The sequence below is a fragment of the Centruroides sculpturatus genome, unplaced genomic scaffold, assembly GCF_000671375.1.
Source record: "Centruroides sculpturatus isolate CEXI.00-Female unplaced genomic scaffold, Cexi_2.0 scaffold731, whole genome shotgun sequence".
In the NCBI taxonomy this organism is placed as follows: Eukaryota; Metazoa; Arthropoda; class Arachnida; order Scorpiones; family Buthidae; genus Centruroides; species Centruroides sculpturatus.
Genome location: NW_019385203.1, coordinates 394,031 through 415,920, shown reverse-complemented (window position 1 = coordinate 415,920; position 21,890 = coordinate 394,031). Strand labels below are relative to the sequence as shown.

At 27.9% G+C, this 21,890-nt stretch overlaps 1 protein-coding gene across 1 annotated transcript in view; it reads right to left on the bottom strand.

The window, feature by feature from the left end:
• The window catches only part of LOC111636089 (sodium/hydrogen exchanger 7-like), a 63,716-nt gene that overhangs the window by 5,930 nt on the left and 35,896 nt on the right, over positions 1–21,890 (bottom strand). The window contains exons 3-9 of the mRNA XM_023381259.1: positions 20,211–20,288; positions 17,366–17,442; positions 15,578–15,683; positions 12,582–12,758; positions 12,388–12,493; positions 6,300–6,388; positions 5,948–6,061 (exon numbers count right to left, since the gene is read on the bottom strand). Of these exons, the coding sequence (XP_023237027.1) occupies positions 5,948–6,061; positions 6,300–6,388; positions 12,388–12,493; positions 12,582–12,758; positions 15,578–15,683; positions 17,366–17,442; positions 20,211–20,288 (747 nt within the window). The remainder of the gene's footprint in view (positions 1–5,947; positions 6,062–6,299; positions 6,389–12,387; positions 12,494–12,581; positions 12,759–15,577; positions 15,684–17,365; positions 17,443–20,210; positions 20,289–21,890) is intronic.

The following is a 21,890-nucleotide window of genomic DNA, read 5'->3' as shown; positions in this document are numbered from 1 at the left end:
TTCGTATAACGTACCTCCTATAACGTCGTTTCGCGACAAGATTGATAGAATCTGGACCAATAGTGGATGAGCAGCCGAACTACTTTCTTCCGACCCTGCGCCACGCTACGGAGCAACTAAATTGAGTTTGCTATCGTCTAAACAGTATTATATATAAATTAGGTACTGTATATATAATTATATATTAACTTAATTTATTGTAACTTTATTATAATTATATATATATGCTTTCTGCCGCCTGGCAACACGCTACGGAGATTTTAGGCTAGTAAGTTGAGTTTACTATCGTCTGTACAGTATGTAAATTAGGTACCGTAAGTCTAATATACTACTGTAATTTTATACATTTCTTGTGAAAAAAACATTTCTTATTCAACGGCCATAAAAATTATTTTTATTAATGATGTCTCCAAAGTTCAACAAATTTTTCGCAGGAAAATAACTTATCAGAAAATGCACCCACCATTTGGTGTGCTGCTTTGCGACGAAAACAAGCTTAAGCAACGGCGTTGTCGAACGGTGCATACTCGGTAAGTAATCCTACAATTTTTTGTTTATAGCATAGTTTATACAGATTATTCCCAAAAAATTATACATGTTTTGGAAATGTTGAGTCAAATTAGTCTAGAATCGATTAATTTTATGGTAGAAAACCTTTCAAACAGCCATAGTCTGTAAACTGCACACCTGCCGGGCTGTGATTGGCTCATGTATTTAAGGATTCCTACAATGTGAAATTCTTATAAAGTGGAACGTATCTATGTTATAGGGGGGTCGACTGTACTGACAACAAGAATATGTTACTGAAAATTTATTAATAAAAATTATGTTGATCATCCTCATCATATTATTCGTGTTTCATCATCATCATATTATTTTCTGATTCTATAGAATCATTATCTCTAAGCAACTCTGATCTATTTCTTCTTCAACATTTGTAATCCATTTTAGCTACTCCATATGCTTCAAAGTTCTTATACTTGATTGATTATAAAAATTTACAACAACAGAATAATCTAAAGAGCATTAAAAAATAAGCATATATTTGTACAATTATAATACTACTCCTTCCTTAATGACTGTCTCAGGCAGAACAAATCTAAAGAATATTACATATTAAAGATAAATTACATATTAAAGAGCTCTCAACTGTCTGCATTTTGCATAAACAGTTAGATTTTTGAGTGGGCCATCTGCACATTCATTGTTTTTAGCATTTGTCTGCTGTTTCCTGAATCTTCCAATTATCAATCTGTTTTAAATTTTGTTTGCTAATAAAAATTTTTTTGATGATGATGGATGTTTTCTTTGAAAAAATATAAATTTGTTGACACACATTATATGATTTGTTTCCAAATGTTTTTAAGAGCTTGAAACTTTTAAAAGTTTTGATACAAATTGTGATGGGGTGATTAATCAGAATCAGAAAAATCAGGCATTTTCTGGGAATCGGAATTGAGCAAATATCATCAGAATTTCTGATTCTTAAAATGATTCTTCCACATTTAACAAGAAAATTATTTGTTTCAGTTGAAGATTAAAAATTTTTTAAATTACAATATTAACAATTGAGTATTAGTTTATTGGAAGCTATCACATAAATAAAGCAGAGAGCACATAATGCCCCATATATGAGGTGACATCTGTTGTGGTGACTTTTGTTTTGTGTAGTCAGAGTGATGAGTGATTGCATTCAGTTGGTACTAATGTTCCCATTTTGAGAGAGATAGGGTTGCTATCTGGCCTGTAATATATAAAATTATTTTTAATATTTTCATTTTAAACATTTTCAACATCTTTTTCATACATCTGCATCAGGTTTAACAAGAATTCAAACTGCTTAAGAAGACAGTTTGAATCTTTTTGTTAAATGAATACAGATCTATGGAAAAGGTGTTGAAAATGTTTATTTAAAGAAATTAAAGTGTTGCTAAAAAAGTATTTGAGGTGTTGTTCAAGTTAAATTAGTATTCAGCTTATATAGAAGTGTTTTTGTCATGATACTGTTAATCATAACAAATGCGATTCATACAATTCGAAATAAAATAATTATTGTGCTAAATTTACTGACTGTTTGAGTTTTAAAAATTGCTTTTTCATGATGAGTCAGTCTAGACATTTGTTTGATTCTTCTTTCCTCAAAAAACCTCATGCAATTGCACATTTAGGAAAATCTGGCTCAAGTGAATGGATTCAAAACTTGGTTAACTGGTAATGATGATGATATTTGTTTGGTTCATTGCATCATTTGCTGAACCTCATTTAGTATTAAATATGATGGAATTAAAGCATTTATGTGGCATGCCAATTCTGAGAAGCATGAAAAAAGAAATGCATCTTCTCATTTACCTTTCCCTCTCCTGGTCATCTCCTCAGTCAATGAAGTAGTTTCCAAAGATGACGACGACCTTAGATGACACAATGGGATAATTCTTTGATTAAAAGGAAATTTATTAGTTGTAATTTCTTTCAGGATAGTATTGCAATATTAACTTTATCTGAATAAGATTACAAATTTATTTTGTGGTACACAATAAAAGCATGAATATCCACATATAAATGGAGAATTTTAAGGTGTCTTTCAAAATATTGATTCTGAATTTCCCAATCATTTTCCATTCTTAAACCTTATGTTTATTAATCAACTAGCTGTGTTACTCGTTGTTGATGGGAGATATTTATTTGGTGAAATTATATTTACTTACCTAAAGAGTATATATGCAGAGAATTGTATTACAGATTCATTATATTTCTATTAAAAGTGTGGAATATTTTCTAGATAAACTTATTGAATAACTTTCCAATATACAACATTTGTGTTTTATCATCAGGAGCACAAATGAACAGATTTGCAACTACTAACATGTGAGCACGCAACATAGAGTTGCTGCGAAAAGCAACTGCATTCCATGTCGAGTCCCACAACTCTCAGGCTTTGGCCTTGAGACTTGTTAATGGTCATTGTAAAGCATAGACCGACTGGAAATTGTAGATGTTTACATTCAAATGGGTAGTTTGTCAGGATTAATGGTATGTTATTAAATGATATATCTGTCCCTCAATTTTGAATGTTGGCATGAAATTTCTTTCAAGTATTTCAATGGTACCAAAACTTGTCATTTGGAAGGCCCTATTGTGCTTTAAAAAATGTTTAGTGTCAGGATGAGTCCCATTTAATAGTGATAAAAAAAGTTTGGGGCAAGTACAACTTCCAGTTTAACTTTGCCAGAAGAGCAGCAAATCCCGTGATTCATTCTTCCACTTCAGAGCACTACAATACCCACATACTTTATCTATAGATCCAATATTAGCTGATGATGAATATTCTAAGTGTGTCATAAATGAAAGCACTTCAGGGTTTTTTGCACTGAGGATTTATCATTTTTGAGCAGGCATAATCTTCGCTCACACAAATAAATAAAGTTCATGCAAATACAGCTAAGCCTGACAAATCATGAACACAATACATAAAGATTCGAAAACCTGTCATATGTACACATACTGCTATCCAGCATAATGATGTCACTTTTTTAATGCCTCAAAGATTTTGCTAATTAACTAATTATAATTTAATGTCAAGTCTTCAAATATAATACTGAACTTCAATAACATACTTTTCCTATAGATAATGCCTTGACAGGAAGTACTAATTCATGTATTGCCATCTAGTGAAGAGAGAGACAAATAGACAGACAGAAATCTGTTGCAGTTTTATTTAATTAATAAAAAATCTGTAGGTTTGGTTAATAGTAAACATTTTGGGGACATAGATGCTACAGTTAACATTTGGTAATAATTGGTTCAATAGTTTTTACAGTTAGTTGGAACAAACAAAAAATACATTGTCTCTTTATATAGTAGTATAGATGAATATGCCATGCTCATAATGTAAATCATTAATTTTTCTAAACTAAAATAAACTTTAGAAAGTATTCAAAAGAATTGGAATTAGGAAAAATTTTGATATCATCCCATCACTAAAACAAATTATGAAAAATGATACATGTTCACTATTAACTTTTATATGGAAATCCATATTTTAAAAATTTTGTAGCATATTTCCTTTTTTTTGTTGTTTTTTTTGTACAATTTGTTTTTTCATATATTAGAATGATATTATTATTAAAAACATACAAATCCACTAATCCCTTTTTCTGTTAATTATGACTGATGATCAATTGAACATTGTCTATAATTTTTCTTTGTCAAAAAAAAGCCAAAGAAAAAATATAGACAAAACTTTGAAAAATTTTTAAGCAGAGAATAATGTTTATGAAAAAGTGTATAAGAAGAATAGGTTACACCCCACTTGGGTTGTAACTTACATTTGAGAATCACTATTTGACACTACTGTGTTAGTATAACAAGTGCAAAATGATCAAAAGTTTGAGTGTGATAAAATGAGTTGTTAAATAAGATCATCATTTTTCACACTTTGCACTAGAAAATACCATCAAAATTGTCAAAACTGTTACTTTTCAATTAAAATTTTGGCTGTCAGCTTTTTGGCCATGATATCAGCTTTTTTCAAAATTAAAGGTTGAGAATTTTGATATCACCATAACAATAAGCTAATCTGTTTTTTCTGGAAAGTGTGTCATCATTCACTATCCTTCACACCAAAGAAAGCCATCATCCTGAAAACTGAAGTGTTGAAAATAGTACTCAAGAATAAGCTTGTCTTATTTTTTGAGGCAACTTATTTATGGAAATTTCTGATATATTTAGGATAAATGATAATTAAGTAGCAAATATATATAATTTATGATTTAAATTTATTGGTGAAGATTATTTAAGATAAAATTTAACTCATTAGATATGTTAAACCTCAAAATTACTTACGAATGCACACATGCACACACAATAGTTATTGAACAGCATTTATACCTGTAAGTTGAGCTGCTTCTGCCATCAGAAAAGTACTATAAGACATCAGAAAAAATAGGCAAGATTCCAGTAGAGGTAACTCACAAAGCCTAGTAAATTTTGTTAGGTAGAAGATAATTAAGAAATTCTAACCATTCAAATTTTTAAAAGAAAAAATATTATATTTAAATACTAATTGTAAATGTTAAGGATATTGCTGCTGTACTGCATCCCATTAATGAACCAATTAAAAAGGAACATAAAAATATGTAACAAAAATTTCCAAGTGATTTAAATGCTGAAGATGCTTCAAATCCACTCTGTCCTTGAAAATTTTCAACATAACTGGAGATTGATCTAAAAAATATTAAACATTTTCTTTTAAAATAAAGTATTCAGAAAAATATTTAAAATTTTAAAAAGTAAACAATTTAAACTAGACTTGATTGACACACAGAAGCTCAAGTAATGAGTATTAGCAGTAAAAATAGCAACCAAATTGATGATACAGTTCTTTTATGTCTCACAACATTACTTATTGAAAAATTTAGTTATTTCCACTTTGTATAGTATCTTTCTTAACTGGTAAAAATTAATGNCAAAAAAAGTTATGCATTCCATCACGTACATAAACAGTGTCGTAATTCGCCAAGTGCAAATCAGCAAATTCGTAAAATTTTTGTTTATTTTGAACAATCCGGATAATCGAAAATCCGGATAATGGAGGTCCAGATAATGGAGGTTCTACTGTATTCTCAAACTCTAACTAATATAAATACCCAAACTGAAACAAACAGTGGTGACTCATGATAAGTACTGTAGATTTGCAGCACTCCCAAAGAAAAATAAAATCATAAAATAATCTCTCAATTTTAATTACATAAATTTTTATACATAATAAAAATTAATTTACATTTAAGTGGATTTAGAAGAATTTTTGGTGCATGCTGCTTGCACCAAAATTCTTCTAAATATTAACATTTGTCAAGTTTAAAAGTTATTGACTTCTATTACTCTAAATATATCATAATAAAAACAGTATATTCATTATTATTTCAATAAACTACTTTATAAAGGATACAAAGGCAATTAAAATAAAACCAAAATTCCAGGTATGTTTTCTGTATGTGAACATTGAAACACCAATGTAAGTAAAGATAAAACTTTCTGCTAGAAAGCTTAGTAATTCAAACAACTGTTATAGGAAAAAAAAATGATTAATTAGAAATAATTCTATAATATACATTTACAAATATTTTATGAATATATTTTTAAATTAAAATTTTGAAAACAAAAATATATTCAGAATAAAAAAATTATTCTGAATATATTTTTGTTTAAAATCAATGAAAATTATTCAAAAAATTTAAAACTAACTATTCTTAAAAGTTTAAATATCTTCCTTAGAATTATTAATTGCAGCAGATATTTACCTGTTTTGTTCTTGCTCTTGATTCATCTGATAAATTGTTATATGTATAGTGAGCTTGGCAAATTCCACAAAATAAAACAGCAACAATTCCTGAATTTTAAATATTGCTTATGTGAATACAACTACCAACAGATTAATTTTAAATACCTTTATAATAATGAGCAAATAAAAGTAGTTCCTAACAATTTAAACATTTTATTTAACTTTAAACACATTAAATCTAGTGTGTAAATATAAATATCTGTAAATATGATATTTATATTAAAACCAGAATCCAGATTAGATCGGGTTATATTACTGTTACTATTAATAATTATATGCTAATTAATTTGGCCTAAAGGTAGGTTTAAGGTGCTATCTCTTATTAAATTTAAAAACTGTAATTAAATTAATATGTATTTATTAATTTAGAAGGTTCTGGAAGAAAAGAATCCGCCTGGAGCAGGACTTGAACTCACAACTGCCTCTCACCATGCAAATCCATTGCCAGTTATACTAACTGGACCTCCATCCAATGTGTAACAAGTATGGTAATATCTAAATTAATAGTTCTGAAAGCAAAGACTAGATAAAGGCCATATAGCATAACTGGCAATGCATCTGCACAGTAAGCAGCAGTAGTTGTGGGTTTGAGTCCCTCTCTGGGCTGATTTTCTTTCAGAACTTTTTAAATCAATTAATAAATATTAATTATAATTATTAAATTTAATAAGAGATAGCATCTAATGCCTATCTCTAAGCCAAATTACTTAGCATTTAATTATTAATAGTAGTAGTAATATAGCCCAATTTAATGCAGCAATCATTTGACTTTAAATCTCGTGGAAGATTACACAGAATTTATTATTTATTACATGAATATTTTTCTTAATTTTTTTGGTAATCTCTTTTATTATGATATTATTTTTCATATTTAAAATTGTTTAATGAACAACTGATGTAAAATTTAGTGTAAATGAATTTAAATGTAAAAAAAATTAAAATTTTCAATTTTTATTTTTATATCATACAATGAAAATAATAACACTGCACAATAATAAATACCACAGAGAACATAAATTTTTAAAGTTTTTTGCCAAGTACATAAAATATTTTTCAAACCAAAATATATTTCAAATAGCTGAGTAAAATCTAGATTTAAAGTTTTAATTTGTATAATTCACTTCCAAATAATCAAATTATTATTTGATATTTCCATAAATAAGTCGTCTTAATATTAGTTAAAGAACTAAAGAACTTTCATGTAAAATACAGTTGACCCCCTATAACGCAGGTTCATATAATGCGGATTCTTATATTGTGGCGAAAAAATTGTGATCGTATTCGTATAAATACGCTAAAAGAGACTCATAAAATATGGTAAAATGTCATCACCGACTCATGTCGCAACAGGATTGGTTGAATCTGGACCAATAGTGGATGAGCAGCCGAACTACTTACACGCTACGAAGAGTTTAGGTGGGTAAGTTGAGTTTACTGTTGTCTGTACAGTATATAAATTAGGTACAGTACTGTAAGTCTAATATAGTACTGTAATTTTATACATTTCTTGTGAAAAAAACATTTCTTATTCAACGGCCATAAAAATTATTTTTATTAATGATGTCTCCAAAGTTCAACAAATTTTTCGCAGGAAAATAACTTATCAGAAAATGCACCCACCATTTGGTGTGCTGCTTTGCGACGAAAACAAGCTTAAGCAACGGCGTTGTCGAACGGTGCATACTCGGTAAGTAATCCTACAATTTTTTGTTTATAGCATAGTTTATACAGATTATTCCCAAAAAATTATACATGTTTTGGAAATGTTGAGTCAAATTAGTCTAGAATCGATTAATTTTATGGTAGAAAACCTTTCAAACAGCCATAGTCTGTAAACTGCACACCTGCCGGGCTGTGATTGGCTCATGTATTTAAGGATTCCTACAATGTGAAATTCTTATAAAGTGGAACGTATCTATGTTATAGGGGGGTCGACTGTACTGACAACAAGAATATGTTACTGAAAATTTATTAATAAAAATTATGTTGATCATCCTCATCATATTATTCGTGTTTCATCATCATCATATTATTTTCTGATTCTATAGAATCATTATCTCTAAGCAACTCTGATCTATTTCTTCTTCAACATTTGTAATCCATTTTAGCTACTCCATATGCTTCAAAGTTCTTATACTTGATTGATTATAAAAATTTACAACAACAGAATAATCTAAAGAGCATTAAAAAATAAGCATATATTTGTACAATTATAATACTACTCCTTCCTTAATGACTGTCTCAGGCAGAACAAATCTAAAGAATATTACATATTAAAGATAAATTACATATTAAAGAGCTCTCAACTGTCTGCATTTTGCATAAACAGTTAGATTTTTGAGTGGGCCATCTGCACATTCATTGTTTTTAGCATTTGTCTGCTGTTTCCTGAATCTTCCAATTATCAATCTGTTTTAAATTTTGTTTGCTAATAAAAATTTTTTTGATGATGATGGATGTTTTCTTTGAAAAAATATAAATTTGTTGACACACATTATATGATTTGTTTCCAAATGTTTTTAAGAGCTTGAAACTTTTAAAAGTTTTGATACAAATTGTGATGGGGTGATTAATCAGAATCAGAAAAATCAGGCATTTTCTGGGAATCGGAATTGAGCAAATATCATCAGAATTTCTGATTCTTAAAATGATTCTTCCACATTTAACAAGAAAATTATTTGTTTCAGTTGAAGATTAAAAATTTTTTAAATTACAATATTAACAATTGAGTATTAGTTTATTGGAAGCTATCACATAAATAAAGCAGAGAGCACATAATGCCCCATATATGAGGTGACATCTGTTGTGGTGACTTTTGTTTTGTGTAGTCAGAGTGATGAGTGATTGCATTCAGTTGGTACTAATGTTCCCATTTTGAGAGAGATAGGGTTGCTATCTGGCCTGTAATATATAAAATTATTTTTAATATTTTCATTTTAAACATTTTCAACATCTTTTTCATACATCTGCATCAGGTTTAACAAGAATTCAAACTGCTTAAGAAGACAGTTTGAATCTTTTTGTTAAATGAATACAGATCTATGGAAAAGGTGTTGAAAATGTTTATTTAAAGAAATTAAAGTGTTGCTAAAAAAGTATTTGAGGTGTTGTTCAAGTTAAATTAGTATTCAGCTTATATAGAAGTGTTTTTGTCATGATACTGTTAATCATAACAAATGCGATTCATACAATTCGAAATAAAATAATTATTGTGCTAAATTTACTGACTGTTTGAGTTTTAAAAATTGCTTTTTCATGATGAGTCAGTCTAGACATTTGTTTGATTCTTCTTTCCTCAAAAAACCTCATGCAATTGCACATTTAGGAAAATCTGGCTCAAGTGAATGGATTCAAAACTTGGTTAACTGGTAATGATGATGATATTTGTTTGGTTCATTGCATCATTTGCTGAACCTCATTTAGTATTAAATATGATGGAATTAAAGCATTTATGTGGCATGCCAATTCTGAGAAGCATGAAAAAAGAAATGCATCTTCTCATTTACCTTTCCCTCTCCTGGTCATCTCCTCAGTCAATGAAGTAGTTTCCAAAGATGACGACGACCTTAGATGACACAATGGGATAATTCTTTGATTAAAAGGAAATTTATTAGTTGTAATTTCTTTCAGGATAGTATTGCAATATTAACTTTATCTGAATAAGATTACAAATTTATTTTGTGGTACACAATAAAAGCATGAATATCCACATATAAATGGAGAATTTTAAGGTGTCTTTCAAAATATTGATTCTGAATTTCCCAATCATTTTCCATTCTTAAACCTTATGTTTATTAATCAACTAGCTGTGTTACTCGTTGTTGATGGGAGATATTTATTTGGTGAAATTATATTTACTTACCTAAAGAGTATATATGCAGAGAATTGTATTACAGATTCATTATATTTCTATTAAAAGTGTGGAATATTTTCTAGATAAACTTATTGAATAACTTTCCAATATACAACATTTGTGTTTTATCATCAGGAGCACAAATGAACAGATTTGCAACTACTAACATGTGAGCACGCAACATAGAGTTGCTGCGAAAAGCAACTGCATTCCATGTCGAGTCCCACAACTCTCAGGCTTTGGCCTTGAGACTTGTTAATGGTCATTGTAAAGCATAGACCGACTGGAAATTGTAGATGTTTACATTCAAATGGGTAGTTTGTCAGGATTAATGGTATGTTATTAAATGATATATCTGTCCCTCAATTTTGAATGTTGGCATGAAATTTCTTTCAAGTATTTCAATGGTACCAAAACTTGTCATTTGGAAGGCCCTATTGTGCTTTAAAAAATGTTTAGTGTCAGGATGAGTCCCATTTAATAGTGATAAAAAAAGTTTGGGGCAAGTACAACTTCCAGTTTAACTTTGCCAGAAGAGCAGCAAATCCCGTGATTCATTCTTCCACTTCAGAGCACTACAATACCCACATACTTTATCTATAGATCCAATATTAGCTGATGATGAATATTCTAAGTGTGTCATAAATGAAAGCACTTCAGGGTTTTTTGCACTGAGGATTTATCATTTTTGAGCAGGCATAATCTTCGCTCACACAAATAAATAAAGTTCATGCAAATACAGCTAAGCCTGACAAATCATGAACACAATACATAAAGATTCGAAAACCTGTCATATGTACACATACTGCTATCCAGCATAATGATGTCACTTTTTTAATGCCTCAAAGATTTTGCTAATTAACTAATTATAATTTAATGTCAAGTCTTCAAATATAATACTGAACTTCAATAACATACTTTTCCTATAGATAATGCCTTGACAGGAAGTACTAATTCATGTATTGCCATCTAGTGAAGAGAGAGACAAATAGACAGACAGAAATCTGTTGCAGTTTTATTTAATTAATAAAAAATCTGTAGGTTTGGTTAATAGTAAACATTTTGGGGACATAGATGCTACAGTTAACATTTGGTAATAATTGGTTCAATAGTTTTTACAGTTAGTTGGAACAAACAAAAAATACATTGTCTCTTTATATAGTAGTATAGATGAATATGCCATGCTCATAATGTAAATCATTAATTTTTCTAAACTAAAATAAACTTTAGAAAGTATTCAAAAGAATTGGAATTAGGAAAAATTTTGATATCATCCCATCACTAAAACAAATTATGAAAAATGATACATGTTCACTATTAACTTTTATATGGAAATCCATATTTTAAAAATTTTGTAGCATATTTCCTTTTTTTTGTTGTTTTTTTTTTTGTACAATTTGTTTTTTCATATATTAGAATGATATTATTATTAAAAACATACAAATCCACTAATCCCTTTTTCTGTTAATTATGACTGATGATCAATTGAACATTGTCTATAATTTTTCTTTGTCAAAAAAAAGCCAAAGAAAAAATATAGACAAAACTTTGAAAAATTTTTAAGCAGAGAATAATGTTTATGAAAAAGTGTATAAGAAGAATAGGTTACACCCCACTTGGGTTGTAACTTACATTTGAGAATCACTATTTGACACTACTGTGTTAGTATAACAAGTGCAAAATGATCAAAAGTTTGAGTGTGATAAAATGAGTTGTTAAATAAGATCATCATTTTTCACACTTTGCACTAGAAAATACCATCAAAATTGTCAAAACTGTTACTTTTCAATTAAAATTTTGGCTGTCAGCTTTTTGGCCATGATATCAGCTTTTTTCAAAATTAAAGGTTGAGAATTTTGATATCACCATAACAATAAGCTAATCTGTTTTTTCTGGAAAGTGTGTCATCATTCACTATCCTTCACACCAAAGAAAGCCATCATCCTGAAAACTGAAGTGTTGAAAATAGTACTCAAGAATAAGCTTGTCTTATTTTTTGAGGCAACTTATTTATGGAAATTTCTGATATATTTAGGATAAATGATAATTAAGTAGCAAATATATATAATTTATGATTTAAATTTATTGGTGAAGATTATTTAAGATAAAATTTAACTCATTAGATATGTTAAACCTCAAAATTACTTACGAATGCACACATGCACACACAATAGTTATTGAACAGCATTTATACCTGTAAGTTGAGCTGCTTCTGCCATCAGAAAAGTACTATAAGACATCAGAAAAAATAGGCAAGATTCCAGTAGAGGTAACTCACAAAGCCTAGTAAATTTTGTTAGGTAGAAGATAATTAAGAAATTCTAACCATTCAAATTTTTAAAAGAAAAAATATTATATTTAAATACTAATTGTAAATGTTAAGGATATTGCTGCTGTACTGCATCCCATTAATGAACCAATTAAAAAGGAACATAAAAATATGTAACAAAAATTTCCAAGTGATTTAAATGCTGAAGATGCTTCAAATCCACTCTGTCCTTGAAAATTTTCAACATAACTGGAGATTGATCTAAAAAATATTAAACATTTTCTTTTAAAATAAAGTATTCAGAAAAATATTTAAAATTTTAAAAAGTAAACAATTTAAACTAGACTTGATTGACACACAGAAGCTCAAGTAATGAGTATTAGCAGTAAAAATAGCAACCAAATTGATGATACAGTTCTTTTATGTCTCACAACATTACTTATTGAAAAATTTAGTTATTTCCACTTTGTATAGTATCTTTCTTAACTGGTAAAAATTAATGTAAAATTTTTATTAATTATTATTTAATTAAAAATTAATATTTTCATCCATTTTACTATTAGTGGCAGTTTTTCTATACAAACAACTTTCATTAAATTATTTTAAAATGAAAGGAGATAAAGAAATGTAAATAATTTAATAAAAAAATGACAAATTTATAATTTTATATATAAACATCCCACAAACCCTACATATTAATAATTCCAAATAATAGAAACATAACACTGAACCATCATTTTAAATAAATTTAACAATATTGAAGAAATTAATTATATATATAAAAAGTTAGCAATTACTTATGCCAGTCTGCAACATTTTTCATATTTTAAATTTAAAAATGTTCATGTAACTTCCAGTCCAGACTGGAAGTTTGTATATAGTTAATTGGAGCCTCCAGCCCAAGCTTTCCACATTTGGTCTCAACTTTTGTCTATCTAACCATGTTCTTGAGATTAAAGACAGACAGATGGACAACAGTAGGAATGCAATTTGAAAATTGCAGCCCAATAAATAAATAAAAATTAAAATGTAAGTGGTATTTATTAAGCAGTTTAGTGAACTTCAGGGAGTAGATATATTAAAACTGTAGTAAGATTTCTTGATTTTTAAACTAATAATGATTTTAATGATCACTTTCCCTAATGAATAAATCAATGAACACAATACATAAAGATTCGAAAACCTGTCATATGTACACATACTGCTATCCAGCATAATGATGTCACTTTTTTAATGCCTCAAAGATTTTGCTAATTAACTAATTATAATTTAATGTCAAGTCTTCAAATATAATACTAAACTTCAATAACATACTTACTTTTCCTATAGATAATGCCTTGACAGGAAGTACTAATTCATGTATCACCATCTAGTGAAGAGAGAGACAAATAGACAGACAGAAATCTGTTGCAGTTTTATTTAATTAATAAAAAATCTGTAGGTTTGGTTAATAGTAAACATTTTGGGGACATAGATGCTACAGTTAACATTTGGTAATAATTGGNCAAACATGAAAAACGATTTTCATATTAACTAGACACCAACCAAATGCCGAAATTCTATCGGGCGAGTTTAAGGCTAGTTTAAGGCTAAGGTTAAACTAGCCCGATAGAATTTCGGCATTTGGTTGGTGTCTAGCTATATTATATATCAGGTCTAGCAATGTTGTTTCATATTAACTTAATTTTTTTCCTTTGACTTTAAAATAAATTAATAAAAATATTGAACAATTAAAATTTTGTTTTTTATAGAACTGCATTAATAGCATTGAATATAATTAAAAATGAAACTAAATTTCCTTTGACTGAACTATCTAATAAAATTTTTATGGAACACATTTTATAAATTTCATTTTAATAAACTAAGATTTAATATGAAAATATAAAATGCATAGTATAACAATCTTAACTTTTATGCAAATAATGTTTTTTAAACATTTTTCTTATTAAATATCATTTGAGTTTACATAAAAACCATTTTATTACTACAATATTATTATTCAAATGTGAGATTTGTTTGAATGAATGGTGAATAAAATTTTTATGTAACAAATATTACTGTCAATACTTAAAAAAACTTTTGTAAATTTAGATTCATAAAAATTAATTAAATTGCATGTCTACTTCATATAAAATCACCATAAATTTTTATAGAAAAAAATACAGTAGTCCCTCATTATATCATGGATTCAGATATATAACACTTTTTTTTAGTCTCCCAAAATTTAAAAGCATTCAAGTCAATAAATTTTAAAATATCAATTGCCATTGAATTTCTTTTTGCAATGAAATATGATATGGTATTTTATTCCTACCGTTGTCTTTGAAACTACCACTGCAGTTGAAACAATAAATTCATCAAAATCTAAATAAGCAAAAAAGGTGGAAGGATCAATTATCATTTATGTTTCCTTTTGATATTAAATGTTGTTTATTGGTTTTAAGTACTGTCTCCTCATTTACAAGTTTCTGTGAATTTGAAATTTCACACTTTTATGTAAATTGATGAAATACACTCAATTCACATAAAGGTGTGAATTTGAAATGTCACTGTGTAATGTATAAGGAAAAGATTTCTTTATTTCTGAAGGAAAGTTCTAAAATTTTTTTTTATACAGTAGTAACTTTATTTTGTTTTTTAGAGAATTTTTACTCTAATTTTATATGTTTTGATGTTCTATTATACATTCAATACTTATTTTTTAAATTTTCAATTACTGTATTTATAATTTTTATTGACAAATATAAATTACACAAATTTTTAATAAGTGATTTATTATGAAATATAGTACTGTATAATAAAATTGCAACTGATATTTTGTTTTTATAATGACAGTATTTCTCTTTAAAGGTCATTGTTAAAAAACAATAATGTTAAATAGGTGTTCATTTACTACAGTTTAACCATGAATAAAATTCAGTATTGCAAAACTAAGCTTATTTTATAACAAACACTTGCTGATAAAAGAAAAGTAGATAAAGATTCCATAGCATGTATAATCTTTTAGTAAAAGCCCAGAATTTTTAATTAAATTGCAGTTAAATTGTGCTTATTCTTTGTCTCTCAACAAACATGATATAACAAGGGGACACTGTATTAAAATTTGTGTAGTAACATAAATACCAGGGTCTGTTGCAGATATAATTGCTCCAAAGTAAAGACAATCTGTGAAGGAAAACTGCAAATATGACATCAGCTGAAGAAATGAATACATTACTCCTCTAAAATAAAAACAAGAAGGTAAATTTANTTGAATTACTAGATTTAAGTTACAGGAGGCAAAAATAAGACTAAGGTTAAATGCGGTTATACTAGACTATTTACATATAATAGGCGACTATTCTTGTCTATGTCGCTTGCCTAACTTTAGGGAGAGAGAGAGAGCGATTTTACAAGTTCTATATCTCAGAGTAATGGAGAGTTGATATGGCGATGATCCTCTGTGTCTTCTCCAATGGGATCCAATTCCTTTGCATGGAGGTCGACTGACACAAGTACAGAAATAACTTCTGTGTGCGGACGCGCCGAGCTTCTGGGGGCTCAAGCTTTTATTCAGTTGTCATGGGAAAGGAGTCACATGATCATCACATGTTGACAATAATGGTGCATTCTTGACACCTATGTGTCAACTTTCCCATCTAATTGTATAACAAATGGTGACCTCCGATCTAATTCTCACCAGGAGCATTTTTTCTATCGGAGTTGTTTATGTTTCTTTTTTTCTGACAACTGCATTAATTCACAGATTTCACATGAAAAATAAAAATTATTAATCAGAATATCTTTAGCAAGAATAAGCAATGCAATCCAAAAATTAATTCTTTTAAAATTTGGATTATTTTTAAATGTTCATTAGAAAAATTACATAGCATTTGTTTGTTGAATGTATAAACTGTTCGGTTTTTATTTATAAAAATTCTACAGAATTATTAAAAATAATTTAAACCTTGCTAAATATGTAAAATTAATGAATAGTTATATGAGTTGGGAAACTATCCGATTTGTGAATAAGAGAATAAACTGATTATTTTTAATTTTCTAGAAGGAACATTTGCATGTGTGGTACGGTTGATCCATCATTGGATACATATCACGTAATCACAGTTTATGCCTCTTTGTCAAAATTATGTGAGGAGATTTTTGGTGTTACCTGTTTTGCATTTAATAAATTTAAGAAAGTAATTTCTGGTACTGATTCATTTTTCAAGGTTCATAGTGAAAGCTGTTAGTAATTTTATGTTAACTGTGTCCTGGGGCTTGGTTTCCTTGTTATTTAACCAGTGGCTAGCTTTGGTTATTTGAGAGATTATCTGATTTGTGAATAAGAGACTAAACTGATTATTTTTCATTTTCTAGGTAAGATATAGCCTCATTTTCTGGTAACTTTTTTTTATTTTATTTTATGGATAGCTCTCCCACTTTTAGGTTTAAAATTGAATTTATTTTTTATTTACTATTATGTTTTAGTTTTAAGTTGTATACATTTGTTTTTTGTATTAATGGATATGTTGTATGATTTTTTGTATGTTTTCTCCCTACATCATGGTTGTACCAGTATGCTTAAATAAATAAATAAATGAAATAAATAAAGGTTGTTTAAGCTGTATTTACTGTATTATTATTCAGTGAGTATCAGTTGTTAAGTTAATAATGAAATTAATATATTTTAACTATAAATTACAGAATAAATTAATTTTATAGATTTTATCTTGAACTATTGTATAAATAATCAATAAACAGATTTCCTGATATAGTTTGTTCAAAATATACAGTAAATACAATTATGACTTTTATAACAGATGGTAACTTGCTTAGTTTCAATAACTGGTAAACATGATTTATTAAGTGATCGAAATAAATATTTTCAATTATCATCATCTACTCAAAAATATTAATAACTCACCCAATAACTACACAGGATATTGTTGTTCCAAGAAAGGCATATGACATAATTGTTCCAAGATTCCTAAAAAAATATCGCTAAAAATAATAAAATTTAATGTAATTTCTAAATAATAAATGTTTTTATATTTATATTAAACTAATTTATAATTATTTACACAGAATGTTACAAGAGATAATATAAGCGGATATAAGCATATAAACATCCCTATGTGGAATTACAATTGTAAGGATTACTAGTAGCTTAATTTTCTTAGATAAATAAATCTTTTAGGTTCCAATATAAAAAAAAATAAAATAAAATAATTGTGTGTGTAAAAAAAACATGTACATACAAACACGGCAAAAGTTGAAAATACAAATTTATACAGTTTTGGTGTATATATTTCAAACAAAAAAACCATTAATGATTAAAAAAACTATATTCAATACAAACTAACTTATCCTAAAAAAGTAAGGAAAATGCAAAAATAAGAAAAATGATAAATTAGTAAAGGTACTTGGCTTCATGCCCATGGTTCTATTCATTTGAACTTTGTTTAATCAGAGGCTATTTAAAATATTTTAAGTTATTTTTTATCATTGTTTTTAATGAACACAGAATTTATTTTAAAATTTCTGATAGTTTTTATTTACTGTTTATCTTAAGATCATACTTAATGTCCAAGACACCAAGTTCTTAATTAATTAAAGAATCCATTTTAAAGATAACAATGTCCAAAAAACTTCAGTACCTAAATAAAATAAAAAGTATTATTTTTACTGCTCTGTTTAAAACACAAACATTATAATATTGTGAAATATAAAAAACAATACTTAAATAAACTCTGTAATATAACACCTTTGTACTGACAATATGATCATGGTCAGCACATTGATTCCTATCATGTTTCTGGCTTTCATGATTAGAGTCTGCTATCTTTTCCAAGTTGTTCCTTCACATCACAATGCTTGATGATCATCATAAATTTGGGCCCCAATTGATAAGTACTAAATGTTTAATGTTTTCAATTAAAAATAATAATTTAAATGTCATTGGTTGCCACAAAAATATAGAAACCTGCAGACAATAAGATGAAAAAACATTTGACCAGTCTCCTGACATGATTTATTTTCATTGTAATGCAGTTTAACATTTTCTTATTTGAAATAGGTAAAAGGAGACCCAAATTTCTTTGTGTACATTATTTATCATTATAATTTTTATGTAGTAAAATGTGTTTTTTGTAACTTTTAGTCAAAAATAGCTTTATTAGAGTCCAAACTAGCACTCCACATGCCTGTGCTTAAGTATAATCCTGGTTCATCTATAACCATGAGCATTTCATGGTGCTTTATTTTAGAATATAATTTTAATAATAACTGTTAATATAAGGTCAACTTTAAATATTACATGTATGGGGGGGGTCCTTTCTACAAACAGTAGGTGGATTGTGTAGTGTGATGTTCATTGACACTAGTCAGTTTTTTTCTTGGAAACTGTCAAATTTGAGTTATGCATATGGGAATTTTTAATTGTAAAGGAGGAGACAGAATATATACTTCCCAAATCTCTTTTTCAGAGGTAATACTTTTTACTTATATTAGCAACATAGGTGTTCATACCATTAGTTATCCCAGTGCAAGCATTTACATCTCAACTGCAAATATTTCCAAGAGAGAAAAAGAGTGTTCTTGAGGATGAAGATGAATGATAAATACGTGTGTCAGAATCAAAGGGATTAGGATCAGGAAAACTTGAAATGGGAGGAGGGCAGAGACAATGGAGTTCAAGACAAAAGAATTTAAATAGACACAAACATGTAGGAAAAATTTTTTCTTTTTGTACAATTATGGCCATACACTGACTAGAACCTCTCCATTGAAGTGGTTTTTTTTTAATCCCAGTTCCAACCTTTGGAAATTTTTTCTGCAAACACATTAGTGGACATTAATTGGATCTCTAAATTGTCACCATAGCTTTATGAGGGTTATTTAGGGATTGATCCATCCTTGAAAAAAATTTTCAGACCTGCATCATCCCTCCTTACAACTGTTTTAAATATTTTTTTGATTCCAGTTACCATCTACCTGAAAAAATATGGTGCCATGGTTCCCCATTACCATTCTGCAAGCCTTAACTTTCTGCCCTTGTCAAAACACAAGTCTTGTTTGCTTCTCAAATTCAAAATAAGTCATAGAACCTCTAACACATGCAAATTCCCCACTGTTACAGCAGAACTACCTTACATATGTAAATTCTATAAATCATACTGTGACATGCCAATAAGACAAATGTTATTGTATATAAGTCAAATAAATATTATTAATTATTTTAAAAATGTAATATTTCAACAGTTTTATTACAGCAAACTTCACTAAAATTATATTAGTACTGTACACATTTTTAAATTCTTCCTAATTAAATTACAGGAAAAATTTTCCTTAATAATTTGCATAACTATAATACACATCTTAACAATTTTAAAAAATTTTTTAAGAAATATTTTAAAAAATGCAACACTGCTCATGTTAATTGTGTTCCTGTGGTTGTGAAAGATGTGTGAAGACATCAAATTTTTATTGTATTTAGTCTTCAATTTTTTAAAAATATATTTCATCCTGGATTTTAAAAAAATTTTCAAGGAATATTTCAGATATAAGAAAGCATCTGAATTTGAAGAGTTTTTACATTTTTTCCATATAATTTACTTACATTTAAAATTACAGTAATATGAAACACATTACATGAAATACAATACTTTCATATTACTGTATATTATATGTTTAGTACTGTAGTTTAAATGTGCATCACTTACAAACACACAATACAATACACATAAAGTATATTTTTAATCAAATCTTACTTTTTTTAAACTGTATCCAGCATTAAATATGACTGGTGGCAAAATGATGTTGAAAAATATTTCTGGATCAAAAGTTGCCTGTAACAATAAAATAATTACATCAAAAATGCCATATCTAAAATTTAATAAATCAATTTATTTAAATCTATATTTACAGAAATAACTTTATTTTCTTAAACTATGTTTTAAAATAATAAAATTTATTACTACTTAGCAAATCATTGTTTTACAGCTTTTGTTACATTTGTTTACAGAAATAAATAGATCATGCATAATGCATGTTTGTTTATTTTCAAAGCTCATTTAATTACTTCCCAAATTCTTAACTATGTTTTGGTCATAATTTTGCAGATTTACCATATTTACTCACATATCAGACAAGGTTTTTATTAATTTTTCACTGCTTCAAAAACCTATGTCGTCCTATACATGTGAGTGAAGGATTCTTTGCATTTTTGCAATAATTTTTGTGAACCATGCTGAGAATTTTTGTGTAACATTTGAGTTCATGCTGCCATTATAGCAGGGTGCTATTGAGGACAAGGTGAATGTTGCTTTCAAAGAGATGGTCCGAAAATAGCTGGTCACTTAGCAATGATTATAAATATAGTTATTTCATATTTGTTAAATTGATATTTTTAATGAATATTTGCACATTCGGAATTATTAAAAATAAACTTTTTCTGGTCATGCCTTCATAATCTTTTGGTTTTACATACTACGTAGGTATCAGGCGCATGGAAAAGCATTTCTCAAGAGCTGATAGCAAAGTCAGTCAGGAAATACTGCATTTCAAATTTACTCGATGGATCAGAGGATGATGCTTGTGGAACGAGAGTGAAAAAGAGGAGAGTTGTAATGAAGCTTTGGAGGGCAAGTCCGAGCACACAAAAGATGATAGTGTCAAGAAAACATGGTTGTTTGCCTTAATACATGCATTTCATATCATCTTATTTGTGATTGAACAAAATAAAATTAGAATTGTATTAATATATCTAAATTTTCTTTATTTTGATCTTTAAAGTCACACCTCATCCTATATGCGAGATCATCTTATACATGAGTAAATATGGAATATACGAAGTTGTGTTTTTGCATGTATAGCATATACATTAGCTTGTTTCTATTCTTTGGTTTTCAGGTTAATTAATATTTGCTCTAATTACTGCACTTTATTGAATTTATATTGGATAAAAGTAAACATAAGAAAGCTTTATCCAATACAAATATTTAACATCCAGACATATTTTAATTCTCAAAATAAACTGAAAAAATTTGAAGAAAATTATATGTAAGAATAGTGGTTCTCAATCCAAAATGCATTGCAGAACAGCATATTTTCCAAATTTCTTTCAGGTATTTGTTTAAGAAAATATGTATATAAAGTAGAGCATCAATTATCCGACTCAATTGAGTACTCAGGTTGGTCAGATAACTGAAAAAAATCGGATAACCGAAAAGAATGAAAAAATACATTATTAATAAAGTATATTAGTATATTGCTATTAACCAACTTCGCATTGAATTTCCATCAATGTTAAGCCTAACAAATTTTTTTTTTAAATAATAATCGTCACTATTGTATCGTTAAAAATTATTTTTAAATTATTTTATTGCTCACAAAACAAACAACCACTCATAATTAGAAAATTAAGTCTCGTTTAAATACTGGCCTCCCTT